The 27,115-nt window shown below is 31.4% G+C and overlaps 1 protein-coding gene and 1 long non-coding RNA gene across 4 annotated transcripts in view; one reads left to right on the plus strand and one right to left on the minus strand.

The window, feature by feature from the left end:
* The first annotated feature begins 252 nt into the window (after positions 1-252).
* LOC106689873 (uncharacterized) overlaps positions 253-27,115 on the plus strand; it is a 43,340-nt gene continuing 16,477 nt past the window's right edge. Inside the window, exons 1-5 of one of the 3 annotated variants that reach the window (XR_001344509.2) lie at positions 253-500; positions 1,954-2,105; positions 8,906-9,045; positions 12,516-12,730; positions 25,905-25,985. This is a non-coding gene — a long non-coding RNA (uncharacterized lncRNA). Of the gene's footprint in view, positions 501-1,953; positions 2,106-8,905; positions 9,046-12,515; positions 12,731-25,904; positions 25,986-27,115 lie in introns of those variants that run through there. The other 2 variants (XR_010844674.1, XR_010844673.1) reach the window with 2 other exon arrangements.
* LOC106689866 (solute carrier family 49 member 4) lies at positions 2,849-23,389 on the minus strand. Its single transcript, XM_014435061.2, has 11 exons — positions 23,198-23,389; positions 20,090-20,221; positions 16,534-16,687; positions 15,905-15,995; positions 13,109-13,221; positions 11,048-11,203; positions 8,866-9,007; positions 8,181-8,289; positions 5,957-6,143; positions 3,871-4,056; positions 2,849-3,025 (listed from the first exon to the last, which is right to left on the minus strand). Exons 1-11 carry the CDS (start codon positions 23,252-23,254, stop codon positions 2,919-2,921), a joined length of 1,434 nt encoding a protein of 477 aa, XP_014290547.1. The 5' UTR covers positions 23,255-23,389; the 3' UTR covers positions 2,849-2,918.

Consider the following 27,115-nt stretch of genomic DNA (forward strand, 5'->3'; position numbering starts at 1 on the left):
TGAAATGGTTGTTCAAAAACATCTATGTATTTTTGGCAAAGATTTGTATGCAATGATATTTTTATATTGAGCTTAGATATTTTAAAACATCGATGTTTTTCTAGTCGTAATTTATCTTTATTACGTCGTTAGCGTGATAGTTGGAGGTACTTTTTTATCACACCATTGTTGATAGGAATCTGTTTATACTGTAAATTTTTTGTTTTCATTTAGTTACTTTTGAGGAGGAAAAAAAAAAAAATCAAAAATTGGGACAAACGTAAAATATCGAAAGTAAAACATCGGCTTAAAAACATCGATGTTTTCAAAACATCGACATCGATGCGGCATCCCTAATCGGAAGTGATCTCGACAAAATTATGTCTACCCACCATATTTGTGGATAAACAATTGATTCAACCACTGGCCAAATTGATAGTCTGAAGCAATGCAGCCGTTGTTAATCCATAACAACGTCACAATGATATGCAGATTTGACAAGAATTCAAACAAAAATACCGGTAAACGTTTTTCATAATAATGAATAAAACAATTTTTGGTTTTCTATTTCTAGTATAAAATGAAACTAAAGGTTAAAAAAAATTAATGGCTTAAACAATGACCACCTTATTATGTATACTTTGATATTTTTAATAAATTATTACTTAATATATTCTATTGTATAGCACAATGCCTAATTCAACAATTGTGTTGATATTTATATCGCATTCAATTAAAACTTATGATAATTATACAATTGAGTAATTGGAAGATTAGAGATGTGTGGGTTTAAAAGGGAACATTTGCTGAGTCCCCTAAATGAAATTTATGCATTATACACCTTTTTATCTATAGCTATTATAGAACTCATACTATTTAATCTCCAGGCATTTGTTTGTCCACCAAAGACTTAGGAGTGATGCTAAATATTTTATTCAGCAGTTGCTTGGAGAATTAATTAATGTACAACCATTGTTCCTTTCCTATAGAATGAACATATTTATAGAAATACCGTTTAATTTTTCGTTGCTTTTGAGTTTATTAATTTATTAATCATGAGCTTTATTATTCATATATGTTTTATTGATTTTCTTATGAAAGACAGAGAGAAAAGAATGTTTGTTCTATTCTCATGCTGTAGAGTGATCTGACTTAGAAGACTAAGAATTTTAACTTATTTCAAGTCGTGAAACATCTGTTCTATTTTTAACCAATCTTAATGTATTTTTAAAAGTAAAAATACTAGGCCTATATAGATATACAAAGTTGAGCTTTGGGACTCCACTCAACCATCGAAATCCTTCCATATCTAATCTTTGTAATACATAATCCTCTATGCTCCTTGCTTTTTCACAAATAAAATCATCCACCTTACCTTGATGTTCCATATGTAGCCGATCTAGTCTGAACCAGATATCAAGCCTTCCATTTCAAACTCCTTAACCACCCAATACACGATTTTATAACTTTGCTTCTTTTTCTATTACTCACAATCCTCCAATGTTTTAAAAATAAAATTCTGGAAGACTAGTAAGGAAAAAAAATTAACCTTTATTCATTATTTTTTACAACTAAAACAATTTACTCCTAAGAAAAAAAATTGAATCTTCTTCTTATGTGATTTAACTGTCTAACATGGATTATGGCCTCTTGAACTAGTTACTCCTCTTTCCCAGAGCCTTTCTTCTCCAATCAGTTACCTCAAGTTTCCTGAGGTCCTCCTATAGGTCCTTTTGCCAGTTTTTATTGGGAACCCTCTTTTTCTCTTCCCTGGGAATCATTCTCTTGTGACCTTTGCTATTCATTTGTTGGGCATCCTTTTGTCATGTCCATGCCAGCTATAAAATATTTAATCCATAAAAAAATATTTCATCAAAGCTATAAGAAAACATTCTCTTCTTGAACTTTCATTTGGTTTTATGTGATGTTTGACTAAAATATGTATTTTTTTCATAATTATGACCATCTGTAAAGAAATTTTTCTGAAGATTTACACACATATCATGAGTTATTTTAATGAAGTCTCTATTTGATGAGCGTCTTAAAGGATTTCTTCAGAAACAATTTATTCCACTACAGCAAGTTAGTGATCAAACAAACTTCTTATGCAGATGGAACTTCATATGGTAAGATTTGCTTGATTGTAACTTTTTTTAGCATTTGCATTAATTTGTCTTACTGCATAGCAGTTTTACTAACCGTAATTCGTGATTCAACACATTTTATACAACTTTGAATAATTTATCCTTAGTATAATTTTTATTGGGCCTGAGATCTGAACATTCTTATATATGTTCTAGGAATTATATGTAATTTAAATTCGACCATCAATTTAAAGAAGTTTACTGAGCCTATAATTCATAAAACACAATAAGAGATATTTTCACTTGTAATCAAAAGAACTGAAAATTTCATCTAGTAAATTCAATCTCTAGAACAATAAATTTTTAAAAAATTCTATTTTTAAGATCAAGGTAAATATTTTCAGAATAATTCAATATTAGCTTTTAATTTAATAAAAAATAAATCACAACTTATTTTATTTATTCCTATGGTAATTTCACACTAAACAAAGATGATAACCAATTTTGAAATGTACAACAGAAGGTGATAAAAGATTACTAGACTATGGTTGAAAAATAGATTCTGGAGAAATGTTTGTTTGAAAATATCCCAACCTAAAAAACGCCTTTTATACAACAATGTTTCAGCCTGCCAAATAATTTCAAGTACAAAATCAAAATAAGTAGTTAAGTTTTATGCAGTTATTCTTAGGTTTCAATTATGCAGTTATTATATTATTAGATTTACATAGAGTTATTAATAGGTTTACAATATTACTATTTTTACTTTTAAAAAAAAAATGTCAGAAGTTTCTAAATATTTATTTGAGACAAATCCGATTTCTGTTTATAACATTATTTTAATATCTAGACATATTAACCTCGGTCCACATCAAGTCTGTTATATTCATCTTTGACAAAAAACAGCAATATGAAAGATATTAATCCAAAATATGCAAGAGCATAATTCATCCATGACACATCTAAAAGAAGAAAAATAAATCTATATAACTACTTAAATATAAATATTTTAACTATGTAAATATAATTATTTAAATAAAAATGTTTAAACTATTTAAATGTAATATTGACACATTGGAAAGTACAGAAATGCGTTTCTTTCATCTTCTTTGGTGTTGGGAAACAGGTACCTTTGGTGGAATACGCTATCTCTTTTTATATGTAGTTACTCTTCTTGATAAACTTTCTATCTTAAGATTAAATAGTGATATAATTTTTGTTTATAAACTTTTACATAATATTTTATATTATTCTGATCTCCAATATTTTATCATTCATGTACCTCCTCGTTAAACCTAGCAATATTTGACTTTTGCTATAACATGTCACAAATTAAATTGCATTAAGTTTTCCAGTGTACCATGAATGATGCACAATGTCAACTCATTTCCAAACGATATTGATTTATATCACTTTGTTTCTCTGAACTAAAACATAAACTTCATAATAAAAGTTAAATAAATTATGAAGAAGATGTTCGGGGTAATAGTTAAAATAAAATATGGAGTAGTAGTTAGTCATTCTTTTCTTTTGACCATACCCCATATACCATCTTCTTCAAAATTTTAAATAATACAGTCAATCATTTAAATTTTTACTTTTTACCTTTGTTTCTATGTCCTGTTCTAAATATATATTTATACGGAACTAAAACTTTTTTTTAAATCTATGTTTTGTATTTATATTCTAGTATTTATTATATTATAGTACTGAAGATAAAACAAAATATAGGATTGTCAGAAAGAAGCTCTTGGATTAACAACAGCGGGACAGTAAAATTAATATTGATTTAAAATAAAATACTAACTTATATTTGGAAATATATATAGTTGAAGGTATACACAACAAGCAACAGCATTGTTGAGAGCCATCATACAACCACCAATTATTCCTTCAGATATCGGATAAGTTATCTCTGCTCCAAATTCATAAAATAATGGTGGAGCTGCCCAAACTAGGGATAAACCAGTTATAACAGTAAGTGCCAGAGTTTCTGAAAAGAAGGATGAAAAAAAGTTTTAATAACTTAGAGAAAATAACCGATTTCGTAAAGGAAGTTCATATTTCATATCTAGGTCAAAGTTAAAATAATGGGTTTCATTTAGTAATCAAATAAAACTTTGAATAGAAATGACAGTATGCATGTAATCATCCACCATCCACTATATGTTATGAACCTAAGATTTTGTACTTTTCTTTAAAAAATTAAATCTACTGCTACAACCCATGAAGGGTCAGGGGTGTAGGTAGTACTTTGTAAGGAAAAACTGTTACTAGACCAATGACTGTGCTAGGAGGTAATTTAGTCAAAATCACGCACGCTCGACTGCCAGGTTTTTTTAACCCCATGTAGGGTATCCATTTTATGAGGCTGGGCGGAGCCTAGAGAGCTTCTGAACCCTCATGGCTACAGTGAAAATAATTTGAACCTGGACTCTTGGAGTTAGTAGTGCAGTGCCTTACCAATGAGCTACTTACTTCCACTTACTTTTGTTTCTAGGTATAAAATCCCTTTCCTCATCAATATTTTCTTAAGATGACTAGATATTTGATTGAAATTCTTTCCTTATCTTGTTTTTATAAATGACTTCAATAAGCCTAATGTCCATAACCATTTTAAACATTTTAGGGAAATTTTAGAATTAGTTAATCAATAGCTTATTGACCAATCGCCATCAGCCTTAACACAGTGAACAAATGAGTTTTAAGAGTTGCTTATAAGGTCTTGTAACAAATTTTAAGCATTATGGAGATCTTGGGTGCAGCGTTGTAGGATATTACTATGAATATGTTAATTATTGTAGGTATTGAACAGTATAGTCTTTATTAGAAATAAAAAAAGAATGTTAAGAGAGATAAAAGAAACTTTGATGATGCCAAAGCTTTGTTTTACTTTTTCACAACTATCTAAATGAATCTAAAGAAACCCGACGGATTTTTTTAACCAAGTAGAAAATAATCAATAGTTCCAGCTTCAAATGCAATGGGTGATCTGATTACAGGATATTCTGATCAGTAGAAATTGGAGTTTTATGCAGTGAAAAACTGAAAAAAAATGATTAAAAAACCCAAAATGTGCAAAATTGTGTAGTGAAAACTCAAATTGAGTATAAAACACCCAAATCTTGCTATAATAATCAACTTTATTGTTTAATATATGATATTAATACATGGAAAGGTCATCTAACCATGTTCGAATCAAATTAAATTTGTATAGTAGTATTCTGTGCAACAAAAACAAAAAATTGACCCAAACAAGAGTTAACCATACAATTATGTGCAGAAAAACTCAAAACATGCAACGTTGTTGAACCCCTCCCCCAAAAGGTGAAATTTTGTTCAGAATAAAATTTTGTTATTTGTCTGTCTTTTCCATGATTCGAGTTTCTGACAATATTTGGTGTAGTTTTGAGCTGGGGAACAAAAAATATAATTGTACGAAAATCCATCCTTTATTGATAAAAATGTAAAGAGAGATTGAGTCTCTTATGGGTGACCATAAACTAGATTTTTCTACAGAAACGATAAAAAAATTACATGCAATCAATTTGAAAAACTAGAATAAGATAAGATATTGACTGATTCATTACTTACAATTAGAGCTAAATTTTTATATTATAAATAAATGAATCATAAAATACACCCATCACTATGCAGTTGAAAGTGTTAGGAGAAGTGATGGGATAATCCATCTATGCAATCAGTATCCATACAATGTTAATGTATTTAAAAAAAAAAGCTGTAACAGCAAAATAAAAAAGAAATGTTTTTCCAAAAGTATTATAATATGATATATATGATAATAGAGTAAAATAAACCAAGAGAATAGAATTAATAAAAAAAATATTAGGAAATGAAAAGTAAGCTCAAAAGAAACTCCATATCTATCTTACCTTTGACAAATTTAAGTACATGAGTAGTTATTAATAAAATCCAAAAAAACATGACATCTGCCATTGCTATTAAGCCTAATAATATGCATCTGATACGCCTTGGGCAGAAATCAGATACCTTGCTTACTGACAATGCTAAACAACAACTACATACAATAGTCCAAAATCCAAGACTTGCAGTTTCATTCTGTGAATATTAAAAGATTATTAAAATTAGAATTTCACAATAATATTCTAGTTTGTTAGTGATCACTATAATATTACTTTTTAAAGTTTGCTGAAGAGTTTGTCTATCTAAGATCTCCAGATATATTTTATCTTTTAACCTATAAATTTTCTTATATTTATTTCAATTTCGTTAGCATTTTCTATATTCAGTTCAATGAAAATTGTTGCTGGCTCATTTATTAATACTATTATATGAAATAATAAAAAGGGTGCAAATTATTACTCAATAGATTATACTTCGCAAATTCTTAAATCTTACAAAAATAATGAAATTAAATTAAATAATAAAAAATTTCTGGTATGAAGCATCAATCTCATAACACACTACATATGTTCTCAAGTTTTGTTTGGTGGGTTCGTGTTGAAGTTATTGCTATTGAGATTTTTGAAAGAAAAGACCAGGGAAAGCAAAATTATGAACAAAAAATTTGTATAAATGAGGATGAGCAATAAGACCTATCTGGTATTAAAGACAACTTAATTATAAATTGATTTACCAAATTTTATCAAAATCGTTGGAGCTGTTTTGGGGAAAATGGAAAAAAATGTGGAAAAATGATTCTATAAAGTGGTGCTTCAATTTTATTGGAAAAGTTAATATCACATCCAAGATAGAAGGAGAAAGCAAGAGACTGTGTAAATTGGTTGGCTGTGGTGGAGGAGGCCCGGGTTCTTGGAGGACCGTAGTGCCATAATAATAATATTATTATATATTCAGAAATGGCTCTAAAAAAAATCAATTCAGTAGTTCTAGAGAAAAGCCAGACTGCAGATGAATTTTTTTTGTTTTAAATATTTTTGGATTCTACTTATAACATTAATCCTTAGATATTAGAGTGTCATGATATTTTATCTTTATATTTCTGATTATTACTTGAAAATAATAAATCATAAGAAAATTATAAAATAAAGCTGTACAAAGTCTACAAAAAGTTACAATAATAATGGTATAAGTATTTTATGGTTAAAATACTGCTTTATTATAATTCTTTCTTCCTTTTATTTCCTCACTACCCAATGTAGAAAAGCTTTGTATACATGTGGAAAATTAAAAAAAATAAATGAATGGAATATGGTCTGGGTGCGGTAAAAAAAAAAACTCAAATAAATAATTATACTATTTTATAGTTATTTTATATTATTTATTTGGCTCAATAAAAATAGTATAATTATTTACTATTCTAGTTTTTTTGACCGCAACCAGACCATATTCCATTCATCTATACACACGGTCAATCAATAATCTTCCAAAAAAAAATAAATGTTCCCAAAATTGGAATGTTTTAGACATCATGGAACCGATTCAGATCCATGTCCATCTGTATGTTTGTTTGTTGTCAAATCTATGTATGGGGCATAACAACTACTTGTGTTTAACCAATTTTATGTAAATTGTGTAACCTAAATAAATGGTCCTATATCAGTTTCATTGAATTTCATCTACCATGCATAAACATGTTTCCTTGGACATCTGCATTTCAAAATGTTTACTCCGACAGATTTTACTCTCAAATGACAAATTGAATATATCAAAAAAAATAATAAAATCTAATTTTAAAATTTAAAATATAGGTAACTGCGATATGTACCAACCCATCAGGAATATTGAGAAAGTTACCTATGTACTTGGCAGACTTTTTTTTCTATTTCAGTTTGTCTATAATTAATTTTTGCATTATGGTTATTTCAGAAACATTGCTATTGAGAGAAAAAATAATAATTACAAGGAACATTAAATTAGTATTTACAGCTGAAATATTTTTTCAGAAAGTTTGTTTTCCATTAGAAGCTTTTTTTCTTAAGTTTAATAGTTTCATTTATTTCCATTAATTTAATCCAACCATTGTGGAGTAAGATAACCTAATTTAAAAAATGTCTTGGCATACTGAATTTTCTTTTAAATTACCAGGCCTTATTAGGATGGTAACCTTGGTTCGAAACATATATTGTATTATATGATAAAAATAAAATTATAAATATTACATAAAATACATACCTGTGTTATTCCAGTATTAGCAAATATAATAGTTAACAATGAAAGCCAGGGTCCAGTAATCCCAGAACACATAGATGCTGACAGTGCCAATATCCAAAAATTACCTTTTCTTGAAACAAAAGGAATTATTAATAACATTGAAATTTTCTGAAAAAAAAATCAAGTGGGAGGATACTCATTCTATATTTTTTATAATATAATGTGGAAGAGCATCTGTGCGAGGGCAGTTTCAATCAAAATTGATTATCTACTGTCCAAATGTTATCCCTCTAAGAAGCATTAAGAAGAAAATTAATATTATTAATAAAAAGGTTTAGCTCACTGTGATAGATTGCTTTTAAAAAGATAAATAACTGGGCATAAGATAAAATATATAATTTAATCATATTCAGTAGAATAAATTACAAATTAATGAAAATCTTAGAAGATGGAAGGCTATAATTGTAACAATCGGTTTAAAGAGTAAAAGTGAACTGAATTCTTCACAATTTATTGTTAACGTGACTATTCATCATTCATATCACATTTTTGTGCGACTTATATTTTAAAGTTTATTATTTTTCAATTTATATAGTTTTACTAAAGTTCAAAAGTTATGTTAAATTTAATCTTATTAAAATTATAAAATATTAAAATCTCTTAAAGATAATATAAATTAAATTAACATATTTGTATATATACTTACTTCATTAGTTCTTTTAAAGCACTTGACATTCCTTCTGCAGGCTGTAAATTTTTTAAAATTGAAGACCTACTTGGTGGCTGTGAAGGCCTTTCAGGAAATAAAAAAATAACTATAAATAGAAGGAGCAGCTCAGCAACAAAACCTAAACAATCAATGCCAATTGATATTATCAAGTATAAGGTAAAATTTTAACAAGTTTTATATTATCTTTGATTTTCTATTTGTCTAGGTAATATTATGATGCATGGGTTGATGTTTAAAGCTGAAGACATGTTATCATATTAATCCATTAAACTAGGTTAAATATTTAACTTAAGTAATCATAAATTTTGTTATGTAAAGAATCAATAATTAATTCTTATATCTTATAAGAAACCAGAATAGCAACACAGTAAAACTAAGATATGTAACATACATAAGAAAGTTATTTAGAGTACAATTATATTCCTCTAATATAATAGGAGAGTTAGAGAGGGGGGAGCGTCAGGTAGTTTTCACATAGTCCTCATCATTTGAGGGTTGAAAATTCTTTTCTCCACACTGAACCATCTGTCGTATCAAACCAAACTCACTTTCTCATAACTCTTTATATCTTGTCCTCACCTCACCTTGACACCTATTTCCCCATATAGTTATAAATTCTGTTGTGATTGTAATTTGTTAGTTTCAGGTTATCAAAATTGATAAGAAATAATAATATAATAAAAGCTTAGCAAACCTGAAGGTTTGATACCGATAGTGATACCACCAATCGCTCTTCAAATCTACTACATCAGTCTTAACGCAGATCTCCTACCTATGCTTCTGTCTACCCCTATGATGTTTACCTGTCAGTTTAGTGTTCATTAGCATTTTAGGGATCTGTTCGTTACTGAGCACAACAACCTTATATGCCCATCTTATTCGCTGCAATACTATAACCTGAATTATATTTACAGTTCCCTAAATTCAGCATTGTGTAGCCTTCTAAATTCTCTAGTTAACTCATCCTTTTTTAGTCAGAATATTTTGCGTAATAATTTATTATCGAAAACCTTAAGGCCCTGTTCATCCCTTAGTGTAAGAGGCCATGCGAGACATGGCTTCCATAAGGAACAATGGGAAGTATATTAGTTTTGTAAATTTTAATTTTTAAGTTTTTCGATAGAAGGCGGGAGCAAAGCAGTTTCGAAATTGAAACGCCTTCAACCTAGCTTTTATTTCCTTATCAATTTTGTTTTTCTATTTACCGTCAGAATATTTTACATAATACTTTTCCCTGCCATGGCTTTTTCCTAGCTTAGTGGCTGGTGGGGATTAACATTCTTCCGGTTCCTAAGTTCAGTAAACAGCACTAACATACTCAAAACAGTACAGAAATCATTTATACTTACATAAGGTCATAGTCAGTACTCACCCTAGGATCACTTTTCCTATGTAGCCGCCCTTGAAGAGGGAGTAAGTCAGGGTGCTCCGAGGTGGATCTATAAGCGGAATCCTCATACCGCACAGTGGTAGAAGAGGGAATGATTATGATGATGTGATGGCCATGTTTTGTAACCGTAAAGAACAGTAGGGACAACAGTTTTGTAAATACTAACTTTTAAGTTTCTGGACAGAAGGTGCGAGTTAAGCAATGTCGAAATTGAAAAATAACAAGCATTTCCTTCCTTTAACCTCACTTTTACTGAAGGAGAGTTAGATATATTCTGCATTAATAAAAACACCACCACCTTTAGCTTTTTTGCTTATCTTTACCTCATAAAAACTGTTGACTTCTTGAGAAATTCTTGAAAATATGTTCTTTAATGAGCATTCATTCACTCAAGTTTTGAAACAAATAAAATTGCCGCAGCTCCAAGGTGAGTTATAATTATGAATAATAATTTGTATTGGAAATGCAATGTAATGATAAGAATATAATTAGTAAAGCATAAACTTTGCTATTTTACGTGAACTTGGTGGTGAATAAAATTTTCTTATAAATATGGTCTTAAAACACTTTAGTAACATAAATGCTATAGCTGAAGAAATTAAAAACTAAAAAAAAAAAAAGTTCAAATAAGACCTCGATTGGTTACAATATCATTTTTAAAAATTTTTAGTCTTTACAATGAGTAAGTATATTTGAATTTTAGTTACCAAGTTTATAACTTTAACTTTTCTACTCATAACATAATATTAATTAAATTGTTATTATTACCAATGAGACAAAGTAATGTTATTTCATGCCTCATAATTCTTCTGTGATAATGTATTTCCTCTATAGTAGTTTCCTTAACTGTCAGTTCTGATACTACTGTAGGTCCTAAAATATAGCTAACAGCAATTCCAAATGATGACATTGTAGTACCAACCCCTAAAATCATAAATCAAAGAAATATTTTAAAATTGATCCCAATGAACTTTGAAATAATTTTAATATTTATTTTTATATGAATTTTTTAGTTTAAATATGTATATTATTTTTTTTAGGCATAACTTATAACAATAAAATAACATTCAGCAAAACATTATTTCATGGCATTACAGCTGAAAAGTGAGTTTTAGCCTACTTAACAAGTCGCATCCAACAGCTCTATATTTTAGCTTTCCTCAAATTGATATCCATTCTTTAATTGTTTTAATCTCCTGATCAGTAAAATATTCCACTTATGATTCTTCACATATAGATAAATGTGTAGTTATTACTTTATGTTAATAGTCTCCTACATATTAATTACTAAAAATTCACAGGCAGTGTATTACACATAAGTTACAAATTTTTATTTTTAGGTCCAAAGTCACACCAAGTAAACTGAGTTATTTTATAATGGATATGAATGTTTTTGATTTGATTTCTTCTTTTAGGTGTAATTTTATTTATTTTAGATATAGGTTGCAAGCAGTTAATTTTTGAAAATTATTTTATTTATATCTATAAATAGTAGGTATTAATTGTTATCATAGAAAAAGAGTCTTGAGTGCTTCAAATATAATTATACCAAAGCATTTATATCTCTCTAAAAGTCATTTTTTTTTTTTTTTTAAGTTTTGACTAAGCTTATTCTGAACTTACTATTAGTTTTGAACTTACCAGTTTTAAATTTAAATGTTCTCTATTGTAATTCTTATTTCTTCTCTTTATATTTCTATGGCATTGCCTAATTGTTATCCAGAAAGTTTATATCTCACTTTACATTACTATTTTTATATTACTAAATTGTTTTCAATTTAGTTTATATTATCCCCATACATTTCATTCTACCTCTTACTCAATACTTTCCCCTTCTTTATCTTGTAATTCTAATTTAGTTATTATTATTACTTTTTATCTTCAATCATTATCTTAACAGTATTGTTTGCTTGGGAAAAGAATAGTTAAATTAGTTTATTTTTTCCTAATTTGTTTTCACGTACATTACTTATCATTCCATTTTATATCAATTAGTACTACCTAAGTATTATTAATTCCAGTTCATTACTAATCACTAGGTTAGTTAATATATTTTCTTAGTTAACTAATAGATCTGTTTAGTAATATGTATCCTTTTTTATCAGTTCATTATTCACTATTATGTCAGATTATATATCTTTTTTATATTCATCTTTGGCTTCCTTATTATTTTGATTTATTTTTTATGTTAGTTTTAATGGAAATTAATTTGATGAAAATGATGTTCTGAACCCAGGCCAGTGTTCTTGATGGTAACTATTAAATTAGAAGGATGTAATTTACTTCTGGGGTAAGACAAGGAGATGCTCTCTCAGTAATGCTTTTTAACTTGGTGCTCCATAAAACTATTCAATGCATTGATTCAGATGATACATTGGCTTGGGTGCATACCAGATTCTTGGCTTTGCAGACAATGTAATTTTGGCAAGAAGTAAAAAAAAATTTAGAGAGGTATAAACAATATATTGTATTTAAATATATAATAGTTTTAGGATAACAAAAGTTTTGGAATAAAATAATTCATTACTTATTTAGTCCGAACCAAAACATAACTGGTAAACAATCTTTTAGTTTCAGAATGTATTGTGATGTATTTTCACAGAGTACTGGATTTAGATCTAAGGCTGCGTTAACTTCTGAATCAGCCATTGGCTCTTATACAGTAAAATAAAATTAAAGGAATATGGTCCAGGTGCGGTCAAAAAAACTCAAATAGTAGAATTATACTATTTGAGTTTTTTTGACCGCACCCGGAGCATATTCCTTTCATCTTTACACACGGTCAATCAATAATCTTCCAGTAAAATAAAATTACGTTGTAGCATTTACCTGTCGCAGTTGTTCTTTCTTGGGGTGGAAACCAAGTTGATGATAACAACAATATAGCAGGGCTTAATGACACTCCGCCCACAGCATTAAATATTGCTCCTAAGTGAGCTAGTCTGTAATAATTTTATAAGATGAATTACGAACACTAATGAATGTTATAAATAATGAAAATGGTAAATAAATAAAATAAACTCAGCGCTGATTGTACTCCATGGGAGGTGGTTGGTTGTGCGTGAGCATTTCATCCACATATTAATTTTTTTATGATTCAAATTACATTAATGTTTTACTTTATGTTGTATAAATCAAATAAGAAGGCAAACAAATGGTTAAGGATTGTATGATTAAGAGCTACAATCTTATATGCTTAACATGGATGAACCGATGAGTGTTTTACATAAGTCCATGAATTATTGTTAGTAAAAAAATAGTTTCTTCATATGAATAAAAAATTAATATTACCATTAAAATAATTAACATTTACAAAAAAAAACAAACTCCAAATTACATTCATCTTTACCATTGCACTGTGAGTACATGGTAACTATCTTGCTATCAGGCAGTAATTATGAGCTGTATCCTGAGTAACTTTGGTTGCAGTCCAATAGAGACATCTCATTATAGCGATAGTTGTGATTGATACTTACTTGAGAAACACAAGTTTTATAAACCAAGACAACGAGAGTGTGTTTTCACCAATAGACACCATGACAGACTGTTCTAGCCCCAAGGAACCCCAAACTATTCCATGCTACAGCAGTGTCGCCATCTACCGTTTTATTTTACAAACAAAATAATAAAACATTTTTCTACAACAATTTCCATCCTAAAATATGTTTTATTATTTCATTTTATTTTTAACTTTATTGCATCACTCTATATTATTTAATGTTTCACAGAACACTATATCAAGTCCTAGGTTCACTCATCCCCAACGGGTCTTCTGTCTTTTGTTGATGACATGGACTTCTCTTCTTTTGACTGCATCCAGACTTGTCTGCATAGTTAGGATTATAATTTTCACCAAAATCGCCTCTTATGTCATTATGAACATTTGGTTCAATAGAAGGTTTAACAATTCTTTGTACATCACTATATCCCCTTTTCTTTTTGAGTTTCTTCTTCTTCTTGCTATGAGTATATTTCTTACTTTCTTCTTCTTTGGTTTTTTCGTTTGTTAATTTTATTTTTATCAACACTTCACCGCTATCACCATCAGGACTTGAATCACAATTTAACTCATATTTAAATGATTTTCTTGTATCTTAATGTTCAACACCAGCTAACAGGAGCCTTGGATTCACAACCAGATTCTTCATCATTTAATGTTTGTTGTTAATCAGATGTCACTTGTTCTTTTGGTGTAGGAACTTTATCTTCGAAGTGTTCATCACTCTCTTCGATTCTTCCTTCCTGGGAAAGGATGACTTCTTTCCTTTTCAAATTATTTTTTTTCATCAGATCCTTCCTCTACCAGATACTTATAATTCCTGATAATTCTGAATAAGGCAAATTCTTTAGCCAAAGATGCTCTATGCTGTCTTCTTGGTTGAGGGTTTTATGCATCTAAGGGTCCATTTCTCCTGCCTCTATTGTTTTCTTTGTTAAACCAGCATTCCTTTTTTAGGTGGACTAGTTTTTACAAATAAAGCAGGCTTTTAGACAAAAGTTTGACCTTTTATGATATGTCTTTAATACTTATTCATTCCTATGAAGATTATTACTTCTTTCAAATGACTGAAGCATTTATGTTACCTCACTAAATTTAATATTCCTATTAACCCAAATTAGCGATGACAACAGGATCATAATAGGGTGGAAAGCCTTCAATAATATATCTTACTAATTGTCTGTCTGTTAGGGATATACCCAATTGAGCTATCTCCTGAACTAAACATTAAAACCTCATAAGATATTCATACAATGTTTCACCACTGTTTTTCCTGATTTCGACAAGGTCAAACATCAAGTCCATCACTTTTTCTTCGGGAACGCCCTCCAAACCTTTCTCTTAATTTTTCTCAAATCCTTTTCGCACTTTTTTTCACCTCTAATCAACAGCAATATATCGTCACTGACCCTTAAAATAATAACAGAGAGTACCTGTTTGTTTTGTTTTTCCCAAGCTGCGTTTTCTTTAGTCAGCGGATCTTTTTTTATAATTTCTTGGTATAAGTCCTTTGCTACTAAATACGCTTCAATTTTCATAGACCAGATCCTGTAATTTTCTGCAGCGAGCTTTTGAATGTTGAATCCGGCGGCGTCCATGTCCTTTCTGTTTTGATTTCTGCAGTTAGTCCTAAATAAAACCACAAAGCTTATGTATCTGTTACTATACGTAAATTCCTCTCATCACTTAACCCTTTTACACTCCAAACCATGCTCTGCTACCGAATTCAGTCCAATAGATACGTCTCATTATAGTGATAGTTGTGACTGCTACTTACTTGAGGAACACCATAAAATTTGATCTTTAAATATGTGTTTGTTTTAAAGAATAGTAGTAACGTTCATTTATAATAGTCAAACAGTGATGATGTGTTGTGGAATTTAGGGAGAGTTTTATAAACAAAGACAACGAGAGTGTGTTTTCACCAATTGACGCCACAACAGACTATTCTAGCCCCAAGGAACCCCAAACTATCCTATGCTGCAGCAGTGTTGCCATCTACCATTTTATTTTACAAATAAAATAATAAAACCTATTTTCTACAACTTGATGTAGGGAGACCAATAGCAGCAAATCCAAGTATACAAAGTTAAAATCTAGAACTATAAAGTGATAAATTAACTTGCAATGTAAAATATTGATCATCAACTGGTATTAAACGTATCCCACTACCAATTGTGGACATGGCAGTTGCAAATGTAAAAGAAGGTTTCAGTCCTAAAAAAAAAAAAATTAATAATTTGAAAACATAATGTTCTAGGGTTGATGAAAAGATTAAACAAAAAAATAACATAATAGTAATAAAAGAGGATAGTTGGGACAATACTTTTGAATCTAAAAGAAATGAAATTAAGTTGAAAAAACAAATTCAATTAGCAGTCAACTTTTTTTACAGATGTATTCATGGCATACATTTTTGGAATAATATATTGATATTTGGGAATAATATAACTAAAAGGTTTTTGAAAATACATGATTATGTAAACTTTTCAGATGGAAGGAAGATGAGTTGACTATTAAAATTACTTTTCCGATTTTTTTATATAATTTGGAAACCTTCAACTTAAGAATCATTCATCCTAATATTTAGCTTCTAACAGTTAAGTTCTATTATGTTTTTTATAATATGCAGGGTTAAAAATATTGTTTCTAAAGATTTAAACGAAGGAGAAAAAAAGGTATAAAGTTGCCATTATTGGCATATCTTGAACTAACAGCAAATATAAATATTACTAAACAAATAATACTAACTCACCTTTAGTGTTCAGAAACCAACAACATGGGACAATGAATACCAAGAATGTTATACATCCCCAATTATTCAAAAGGGCTATTGTACTAGAATTCCAGGATGGATAGGCATATAATGCAGAATTAGCAATAGGACTCCATGTATTCCAGATTACTACCTTTAACAAATAAAATAGAAAGAATATAGTATTTATAATAAAAATAAATATTACAATAATTAAATAATTTATTACATTTATAATAAAAATAAATTTCACAAATAAGAATATTGTACATTATTTTTAGAATAAACAATTATAGCATTACAATAATTTACTTTTGATCAGTCTGTTACTGTTTAATGATTTTGATTGATTATTTGGAAATCCTTAGGGTTGCAATCCTCGATCTTGCCTGTTCTGTTCCTCACTAGTTCATTAGTTTAAATAAGTTACTCAGATTTAAAGCAGTCTATTCCATTTTTCACTGTTTGCAATGATTACTTTGAAATAAAGGTTTCTGGGCGCAAAATATTTTTAAAAATCAAAACTTTTAAGTGTCCTCGATAGTTTCATGGTTTAAAGGTATAATAATCTGGGTGCAGCAGAATATTATATACTTAGGTTCAAAAGTTGGTGGTATCAAGATGAAATATTAGAGCTCATTAGGCTTTATTATTAAATTTTTTTATAAACTTGAAAATTTTGTTCAGTTAATTTTAAAATATTTGTTACTAAATAGAAAAGAAAAAAAAAAAACCGGAGCAGCATAGATATTTGCCTAAGGGTGTATTTTCCACAGACTTTTGCACTGTATTGAAGGCCACAAAAGGAATTGGGGGAGCATTTTATATCCCTTTCCTATCCCCTCCAATATGCTTTAAGAGTTTTCGAGGACTGTCTGATATATTTGTTTACTGCTACATTTAGGAGCTATCAGCAGCTCCTTTAGGATCAAATGAGCAGTAATTCGGTATGTGGGGTTGTTTTCTATCCAGAACAACACCAAGAAAGTAGCAGGTGAATTTCTTTCAAAATTTCATCCAGTTCAGCTACAGCCCCTCCAAATAGAGCCAGAGGGCTAGAAAATTAACGAATGCTGACAATTTCAATTAATTTGGCTAAATTAGCCCCTATGACACGATTGCTCGGTTTTGATAGAGGCTCTCTTTAAAGTTTATTATCTTTAAGTTTGCTAAACAAATGCTTCCTTGAAGATATTTTAATGATTTAGGTTATTCAAACAGATCCATAAGTCGCATAAGCTGTTTTTGTTCATTCTGAAACCAGAATTCTGGCGTTTGAAGATGATAGAACCTAATTTTAATCAATTGAAGGAAGATCTGCATATGTTTAATTTTTTTCTTAATATAAGAAAAAAAGAAGCAAGTTACTGTGATGAACATATATAATTAGTACACACACAACCAAAGAATACAAGATGGACATAGAAAAAGAATATTGAGTAGCAAGAAAATTAATAATCAATGAGCAAGTAATAATAACAATGAAAGCCTAACGAAGCCGAAGGCTCGATACTGATACCACTAGATGCTCTCAGCATACATCCCTCCAGCGACGTCCCTCCAAACCCAATTCTACAAAATCAGTTTTAACGCAATCCTCCCATCCACGTTTCGGTCTTCCCCTCGGACGTTTACCCGTCGGTTGAGTGCTAATTAATATTTTAGGGATCCGCTCCTTACTAAGCCCTACAACCTTACAGGCCCAGCTTATACGCCGCAATGCTGTAACTTGAGTTATATTTACCGAGTGTAGGTCCCTTAATTCAGCGTTGTGTAATCTTCTAAATTCTCATGTTAATTCATCCTTTTTTAGTTTGAACATTTTGCGTAATACTTTATTATCGAAAACCTTAAGGCCCTGTTCATCCCTTAGTGTAAGTGGCCATGCGAGACATGACTTCCATAAGGAACAATGGGAAGTATATTAGTTTTGTAAATTTTAATTTTTTCGATAGAAGGCGGGAGTAAAGCAGTTTCGAAATTGAAACGCCTTCAACCTAGCTTTTATTTCCTCATCAATTTTGTTGTTACTATTTACCGTAGAACCTAAATACTTAAACCTATCTACCTGTTCAAACGTATTTACTTTTATATTTATATTTCTCGCGTTTCTACTGCTAACCATGTATTTTGTTTTATCCGTATTTATTTCAAGACCTAGTTCCTTACTGGAGTTTATTAACGTGGTTGTATTTAGTTCTATAGTTTCTTTGTCCTCACCCAATAATACCAAATCATCAGTATACCCAAGCACCGGTATTTTACCATCCAAAGTTAAACCCTTTTCGGTACTCATCACACTTTTAATGACGTTTAATAGTGCTCCATTAAATAAGATAGGTGATATAGAATCACCTTGTTTTAAACCCGACCGGACCTGGAATTTCTCAGAATAATGATTACCAAATCGTACCTTATTAAACGTTTCGGTGGGCCGCACCGTAGCTCAGGGGTTAGGCGCAAGTTTATCGATTTAAGGTCTGCCGTCAGTGCCGGTTCGAATCCGGCCTTGGGGCGTTGACTTTTTCAATAAGTGGTCGTCCCACAAAATAAAAACTTGACTCCCAGCCAAGGTTAAAATAGATTGGTCACCTATAGATAACCAGGCGAACATCACCTTCGACGTGGATTGCCTTAAAAAACAAAACAAATATTCAACAATATTCTGCGTATTCGACTAGTCAAGATTAGCGTAAATACTTTATAACATAAAGGAAGGAGTGAGATTCCTCGATAGTTATTACAATCCATCCCCCCCCTTTTTTTGTAAAGAGGAATAAGTAGAGACTTCTTCCATTCCTCAATTTCCTAGATCTTTTTAATCAAAAGGTGTATTTTATAAGTTCCAATTTCACAACATGTCAGTTCTCGCTGCTTTATAAGGTTTTAATTTTGTGATGGTCATTTCGACTTCCTCCTGACCTGGTAATAAGAAATCCAGTACCTGACAAATAATTACTACTCCTCCCGTACCAAATAGTGTACTTCCCATCCTTTAACGGATGCCCTCCCCTGACCAGCGAACTTCTTGCAGCGCCACGATATCTAGATTCTATCCCTTAACCTTGTTTGCGATTGATTGTAACCCACCAGCGGAATTTAAACTTCTGACGTTCCACGTTCCTATAATTAAATCTCTAATTTTCAATTTGCGCCATGCATACCCTGAAGCAGTCCCCTCCCGGATACCCGAACGGGGGACTAGTTTACCTCCAGATATTGAGCGTTGTACCTCAGTAGGATCCATGACTGTTATCTGGTATTTCGTGAACTAAAAAATATGTGAGTAGGGTGTTCAATACTACGTCAAACGGGGGGAGGGGGTGGCACTCTCATTGTTGGTCAGCGAGTCCATTGGACTTAGCCGAGAGAAACTTCCGAGGAATTTCCACTGACTATTCCGACATCCGCCACCCGTGGGACGCTGTAATGCAATGAGCAAGTAATTAAATAAAATAAGACTATCAAACTAACTAATTCTATAAGGATATTTTTCAGTCAATGCTCCGTTGGAAATAAAACCTGAATGGATAAAATGTATATCAACTCACCTTACCTGAGCGATGGCTGCTGAGCCGTAGATAGTCAAGACCCACCACCGCCGTGGATCGGCACTTTTAGTTTTTAGGGTTCTATTTGTCAGGTCTCCTTCGAACAGGTTCTCAAAATCTGATTCATTTTCTGAAACCTGGAAAAATACGTTTTATCTAAACCATTGATTGCATGAATTCATTTACCAAGTCGAATTATAACATTTGTACAATATAAATTAATAAATTTCGAAGTGATATCCATCAGAAGTCATTATCGAAAGAAAAATAAGCGAATGAAGCAAGGTGCGTTTAAGGTTTGAAAAAGTTTAATTCAAAAATAAAAATTATGACAGTATGAAACATTTAATTTATCCTAGATAATTATTAGATTTTCTCTGTAAGAAAAAATTCAGATTAGGTTCAAAAAGAAGGGAAAATCAAATGAAATTTTTTTTATTATTCTTGGACTAGGTCCCTTTAGAACAATTACAAGGTAATTTTAATTTTACAACATACATTGGTAAAAAAAATGTTCAAAAACCACTCTTAATTATAGCTTATATTATTTATATTTTAATAAATTGTATATAAATAATTTTAGATACAGAGATAAAAAAAAACTTAAAAAACTAACCGAAACTATATTAAACTACATCAAAAACAAAAAAAGTAGTTACAGCTGTACTACTATAATATCAGATTAAGATTGGTAAAGTAAAAGGTAATTAAATATAAGGGTTGGTACATGACGAATGTTAGAGGGAATGGAGTTCTAGTGATATGCAGCTCGGGTAATGATTTATCAAACGCAGCAGGTCGGTGAGGAGGAGGGTAGATGTCAGATAAACGAAAGCTGGTAGTACAGGATTTGAATTGCAGGTTTTCTAGGATATAGGAGGGGCGCTGAGAACTAATTACTTGGAATAGGAAGGAAGCTAGGAAATACTGGCATCGAAGGGATGGAAAAAGCCACTTCAGCCCGACGCAATACTGGGTTATGTGCATATCTCTGTAATCCCGAAAATAAATTGTACTGCGCAATTCAACAGAAGTTTAAGTTTAGATTCGAAATTACTCGAGAGTCCATCATATAGCAGGCAACCATAGTCAAAGTAGGGGATAACAAAAGAGGAAAGTAAGAGTTGACGAGTTTTAAGTGGAAGGAGATAACGAATTGTATTGAACTGCTTCAGAGTAGCTATGGTTCGACAGGAAATTTGGGCAATGTGTGGTTTCCAGGATAAAGTTTTATAGGAGTATTGTTTAGGATAAGGTCTTGGGATAGATTTAAGGAGAGAGGGAGATCCAATTGTGATGGCTTTAGTCTTTTCGGCATTTAACGTAAGTTTATTGTCGGTTTCCCAACTGCTTATACTGTTGATGTCTTCTTGTAGTTTGAGAATGGCATTTGAGGCATCATAAGGATAGAAGAAAAGGTAGATTTGTAAGTCGTCTGCTTATAGATAATAGGAATGCTGGATGGCAAGTGGAAGGTCATTGATAACGGTGGAGAAAATAATAGGGGTTTGAGAGGAACCTTGAGGTATGATTATAGAAAGATGTAGGGAGCTAGAGAGAAGATTGTTAAGAATAACAACATGCTGGGAGCGACCGGTAAAGAAGGATTGAAACCGATGAAGAAAACTAAATGACAAAGAGAGACTGAAGTTTGCAAAGGAGGATGTTGTGGTTGACGGAATCAAAGGCTTTGGAAAGATCGAGGAGAATAATGATGGTGTGTTTCTGCTGGTCTGTGGCTTTGTAAAGGTCTTGAGAGATTTTAATAAGAGCAGGGAGAAGGGTAGCTGAAACTTTATAGCGAGAAGTTATAAATGTGATAGTGGGTAGGAAGAATAGAAGGTATTGAGGGATAATTAACTTAACTGAAATATTATTGGTATGTGATTTTTGAATGGCGTTAAGAATGTCATCAGGTATAATATGGGAAAAGAAACAGCGGTTGGAATTAAAGACGTAGTGACTACAGGTGGTACAAGGGTTGAAGAGTAGAAGACAAAATGAGTGTTGCGATCATCGGCGGAAATATAGGGAGATGGAGTTACAGAAGGTTTACCAATTCCAGAATTGCCCATTTTTTTTTAAATTATAAGAGTTTGATGGAAATGAAGAGATTTCGCACGCCGTAATGAGGCTTGAGTACTATTTTGTTGTGGTTGTTCAAAGATGATGTAATCTTCCGGGAATTGGGTGCGTCTAAATCTTTACCTAACAGCTTTGCATCTTTTTGTCTCCTAGGCTCAATTAGTTTCGAAGTCGACTAGGGTGTCGGGGGATGTCGGATTGTCTTAGTCAATAGAGGAGTGTGGCGATCAAGAATAGTGTGAAGGGAATTGGTTAGGATTTCTACCATAGAATCGACGAGATCCTAGGTGTAAATGGGGTCCCACAGGATAGCGTCTAGATCAGGCGATAGTGTTTCGGTGGAGAGAAATTTTAGGTTTCGGAAGAAAATAGTTCGGGGAGTAAACATAGGAGTGAGAAGGTTGTAAGATACCTGAATAAGGTAATGGGCCGGTATAAAAGGAAAGGGATTTTGAGATGAGGCAAGTAGTTTATTAGGAGAGTGAATAATGTATAAATCAAGCTATAAGTCAGAAAACCGGGTATGATGGATGGGGTAGTAAGGAACTACTAAGAGGAGAGTGAAAGCAAGCTAATTGGTGACTGATAAAGGTTCAAACAACATATACTTAGTTTATTTTATGATCAATAATATATGAATAGGAAATTTAATCTATGTAAAGATCCCCATCCACGAAAAGTATTGCGCAAAGCTTCAAGTTGCGTTAGACACTTTGTTGCGCAACAAACATACAATACATGCTACTACATGTTGTGAAACTTTCTGCTGTAGGGCAGGACGAAAAATCGATTCACTAATAAATAGTTGTATTACAAGTCAAAACATCTAATTGAAGAATGGGATTGTTCGCCAGTAATTTGTTAACAGTTAGACCGTGTTACGTTATGGCATCGACTTGGTAGTCTTTCACAAATATCGAAGGGATGTATACATCATTTAATCATCTCGTGAATCAACCATCACGGGGTGAAGAATTAAGAGAACTTAAGGTTAGAGATTGGCAAAAAATGAATAATAATATTCTTACATGTAAGTTGAGACTAAGGCATAAAGACTTGCTTCGTTTTGCACCAGTTGGTTTCATTATATAACTCGCTATCGAAATTTCCTAGTCATTTCTGCATGGTTTTATTTAGATTTCAGCTATCTACAATCAAAGGATAAGTTAAATTAAGGTTATCCTTTTCAACAGGGGAATTTAAACTTGGGATAAATAACAGCTGGCATAAATATAATAATGCCATAGTTACAAAATGAGTTTAGTTCAAACAGCCACTTCTGACTGTACCGAGTATGCGCTGTACGTATTATGGGAAAGAAAATCCGTTCTAAGCATGCTCTGTACAGCATTAGTACTGTTCGAACAAACGGATTTTGCATTGATTTATAATTGGATCATTCGCCAAATCTATTTACTCCACGAAAACTATAGAATCACATCGGCAGACTATGAAGTAGTTTCATTTTTTACTAGTATAAAGTAGATTTCATTTTTAACATGGAACTATTAGGAATATATAAAAAAATCATTGTGCGGGCCTCATTCAGCGTCCTATGGTATACCTGATGTTGATATGATCTTTGAATGTGTTTTTAAATAAGTTCTGGTTCTAATCAGTTCTGGTAACGAACAGGCCAGGCGAACTATTACTTTGATTGCAGGTTAAGACATGACACTAAAAACTGATTCGCATTTTTATACGAATTCAGGCCTCGACCTCAAGTGAATAGGATCTGTTAGTGTGTATAGTATATATATAAAATTGACCGTATAATTTCAAATAATGAAGAAGATGGCCAGGGTTGCGGTCAAAAGAGAACCAAAAATAGTTAGCATCTAATTATTTTCCGACGTTTGACCCACTTTGTTGAGCTATATCGAGTATATCAGGGGGTTCAAGTTGATAGCTTTGGTGACTCCGTTAGTGGTTTGAACAAGCGATGTCGACAGTATCGGACTGTGATAATTGAAACAGTAATAATAATAGGTTAGTAATAATAACCCGCAGGAACAAACATATTGCGGGTGGTCTAATACATCCAAAGAATCCAAGTTCCTTCGGGCTAGGTCCAATGCACTCATTGGCCTACAAGAGCGCGGCTGCAGGTTTGGGTATGGCTTTAGGAACGATCCACTAAGGCAACAAGAATAAGGAGGAATTGAAGAATTCTATACAGAGCAGCACTCGTTGAAGTAATAGGGTGGTGATGGAGTGCAGTATACGCTATTAGAGGGTTCAACGCGAAATAAGTCTTATGTCTTATCTTCAATTCACAGGTAAGCATTATTTTTGACGTGACAACGTCTTATAAATCATTTTGCGGGATGCCATGTTAGAAAAAGTGTCCCGTAACGGAAGTAGATTGTGGGGGAGGTAATTAGTAGTGTAGTAGTGGGGGTAAGAGGATTATAGATGCTGAGAGTCATGCAGGCAAAAGTGTCCCGTAACGGAGAAGGTAGTGGTGGGGATGGGTAAGAGTGAGGTGGTGGGGGTAAGAGGTTAATTACCTTATACTTAGAATTAAGTATAACTGTATAAATATTTTGTATAACCAAGCAAAAATAAATATCTGAATTCAATATGTGAACTGGCTTATTATTTCAAATATATAACATTGGATTGATTTTAATTTATATTTATGTAATATTAGCATAGAGTATACGTTGTCACGGAAATATGTCGCCTACACGGGCACGGTTTTTTTTTCTCCAGTGTTCACTCTGTTCCAGCTCATGGTAACACGGAGATGACCGGTAGCTAAATTAGAGTAAATATGATTTACGGGTTCTGTTGAATGAATGAGGAGGGCAATTCTATTGATATTTAGGGGATGGTTTGACACTGTTACGCAACTGTTTATAGTTAGTATTAATTGCTATTTGCTCAAAATAAAAATATTAGAGCCCCGATATATCAAAATATAAATTCAATGGCGATTTCTAGAATTACTATTATAAGTTTGAAAATTATCGTTTCGATATACCTATATAGATATTTCTTTTCGATATTTACATCCCTAGTCCTGTTGTGTTTATTTAGTGTGTAATTGGCTCAATATTCAATATTTTTCCTACAATAGGGATTTCGAATCAATTAAAATAAATATGATCCAAATCTTGGATTTATTTGTGTCTATATTCTTCTTGAATACAATTTTCTGCTTTGATATATTTTTAACAATCTTGCTTCACTTGAATTTCAACAGAAAATGTACATTGTTTTAAAAAAGAAACATCCGTATTTTTCATTTAATTTTCAAACAAAAATAATTTTAATTTTACTTTTTGCGGTTCCTTTCTTCGATTTTGGCAACCTTAAATTGCATGCACCGCCTGTTAGTTCCTTGATTATAATGAATTTTCGAAAGTAGTGTGAATTTTACCAATACATTAACTATAAAAAAAAAAAAAAAAATTAAATACATATACATCAACACAGTGTAAACAAGAGGTTTTTTCTTTCCTCTGTGCTCGAAGGAAGCTGAAGTATAAATGTAATATTATATTTTGTTATCATTCTATCACTACTTTCATTATTTTAACTTTCACTTTACATTATTTCAATAAACGTCTTGTGAAATGATTGTAGATAAAATGTTATTGTCACTATCAGTGCAGAAAACGTTTGTTATCTTGATCTAATTTATAATAATGATTCCTATATGATATAATAATTATAGTTATTATTATTACCATATTTTTATATTTTTTTCATGTATTTCACTTTTAACAGTTTGTAACCGTCATCTTCTCACTACTCAATGCCTGTACCACATCCGCCTTCTTTTCACGTGTTAACGTCTTTAAAACACAGGTAAGTGGTTCTGATTTGTTCATTATTTATTGTTTTTATTTTTGTTTATTCTTTCTTGACCTTTTTTTTTTTTTTTTTCACGGAATTGCCTTTAAAGACCACGCTAATATCACTACTTTTCCCTTCTCATTTTTGCTTTTCTTCTCTCCCTGTATCTTTTCATCATTTCTACGTGCCTTTGCTTCCTCTCTTCCGACCACGCAGTACCCTTCTGTTTTTTTTTTTATTTGCCGTAAGAACATCGATTTCTTTCAATTTTTTTTCGTACTGTTCTCTATCTAGGCAGTCTTTGTCTGTTATTTTCATGTTTTTTTTTGTTTCCTCTCTCATTTGCTTCACCACCTATCCTCCTACGCTCTTGTATTCATGAATTCTGTCAAAGAGATTCTTGTTTAGTCTCCTTTGTCCATTTTCATCATGTGTCCGTAGAATCTCAGTCTTCTGATTCTTATTTTGTTTTCCAGGTCATTTATCTCCCTGTAGATTTCCTAGTTGGGTCTTAACCTGAAGCCTTCCTCCGTTTTCTTGGGCCCTTAGATTCTCCTCAGGATCCTACTCTCTATTTTTATATTTTTAGTAATTTTTCCTGGCTAGGGAGACACGTTGTCCCCATTCCGTATAAAATTACTGGTTTTATGACCGTGTTGTTATGTCTTATTTTTGCTTTAGACGATAGGTTCTTCTTATTGTAAATATTGCCTGTTGCGAAACTTAGCCTTTCCAACTTCATCTTTCTTGACCTTTATTTATTGTCGTCTTACTTCCTTAATTTTCGGTCTCTTAGTCCGTACAATTTTTATTTCTCTTATTTATTTTTACTTGTTATAACGTCTCGTGTTCATTTTAAATCAAACAGTCTAATTTATTTATTTTTTTGATATACTTACTATTATTTATCTTATTTCTTTTTATTCATATTTATTCCACTTATATTTACATAATTTTTAATCCCATCTATTTTACATCTTACTATTATACTACATTATCAACATATATTTAATGGTTTTGCATCTTCTTTAGCCCTGCAAAGTGGGACGAAACGTCGGCAAATCAATAGTTTTTAATTATTTTTTGTTCCTTTTGGCCGCACCCGGCCATCTCCTTCATGTTATAAATTTCATACTTTTCTT

Source organism: Halyomorpha halys, unplaced genomic scaffold, assembly GCF_000696795.3.
Source record: "Halyomorpha halys isolate HHAL.00 unplaced genomic scaffold, Hhal_1.1 Scaffold47.1, whole genome shotgun sequence".
In the NCBI taxonomy this organism is placed as follows: domain Eukaryota; kingdom Metazoa; phylum Arthropoda; class Insecta; order Hemiptera; family Pentatomidae; genus Halyomorpha; species Halyomorpha halys.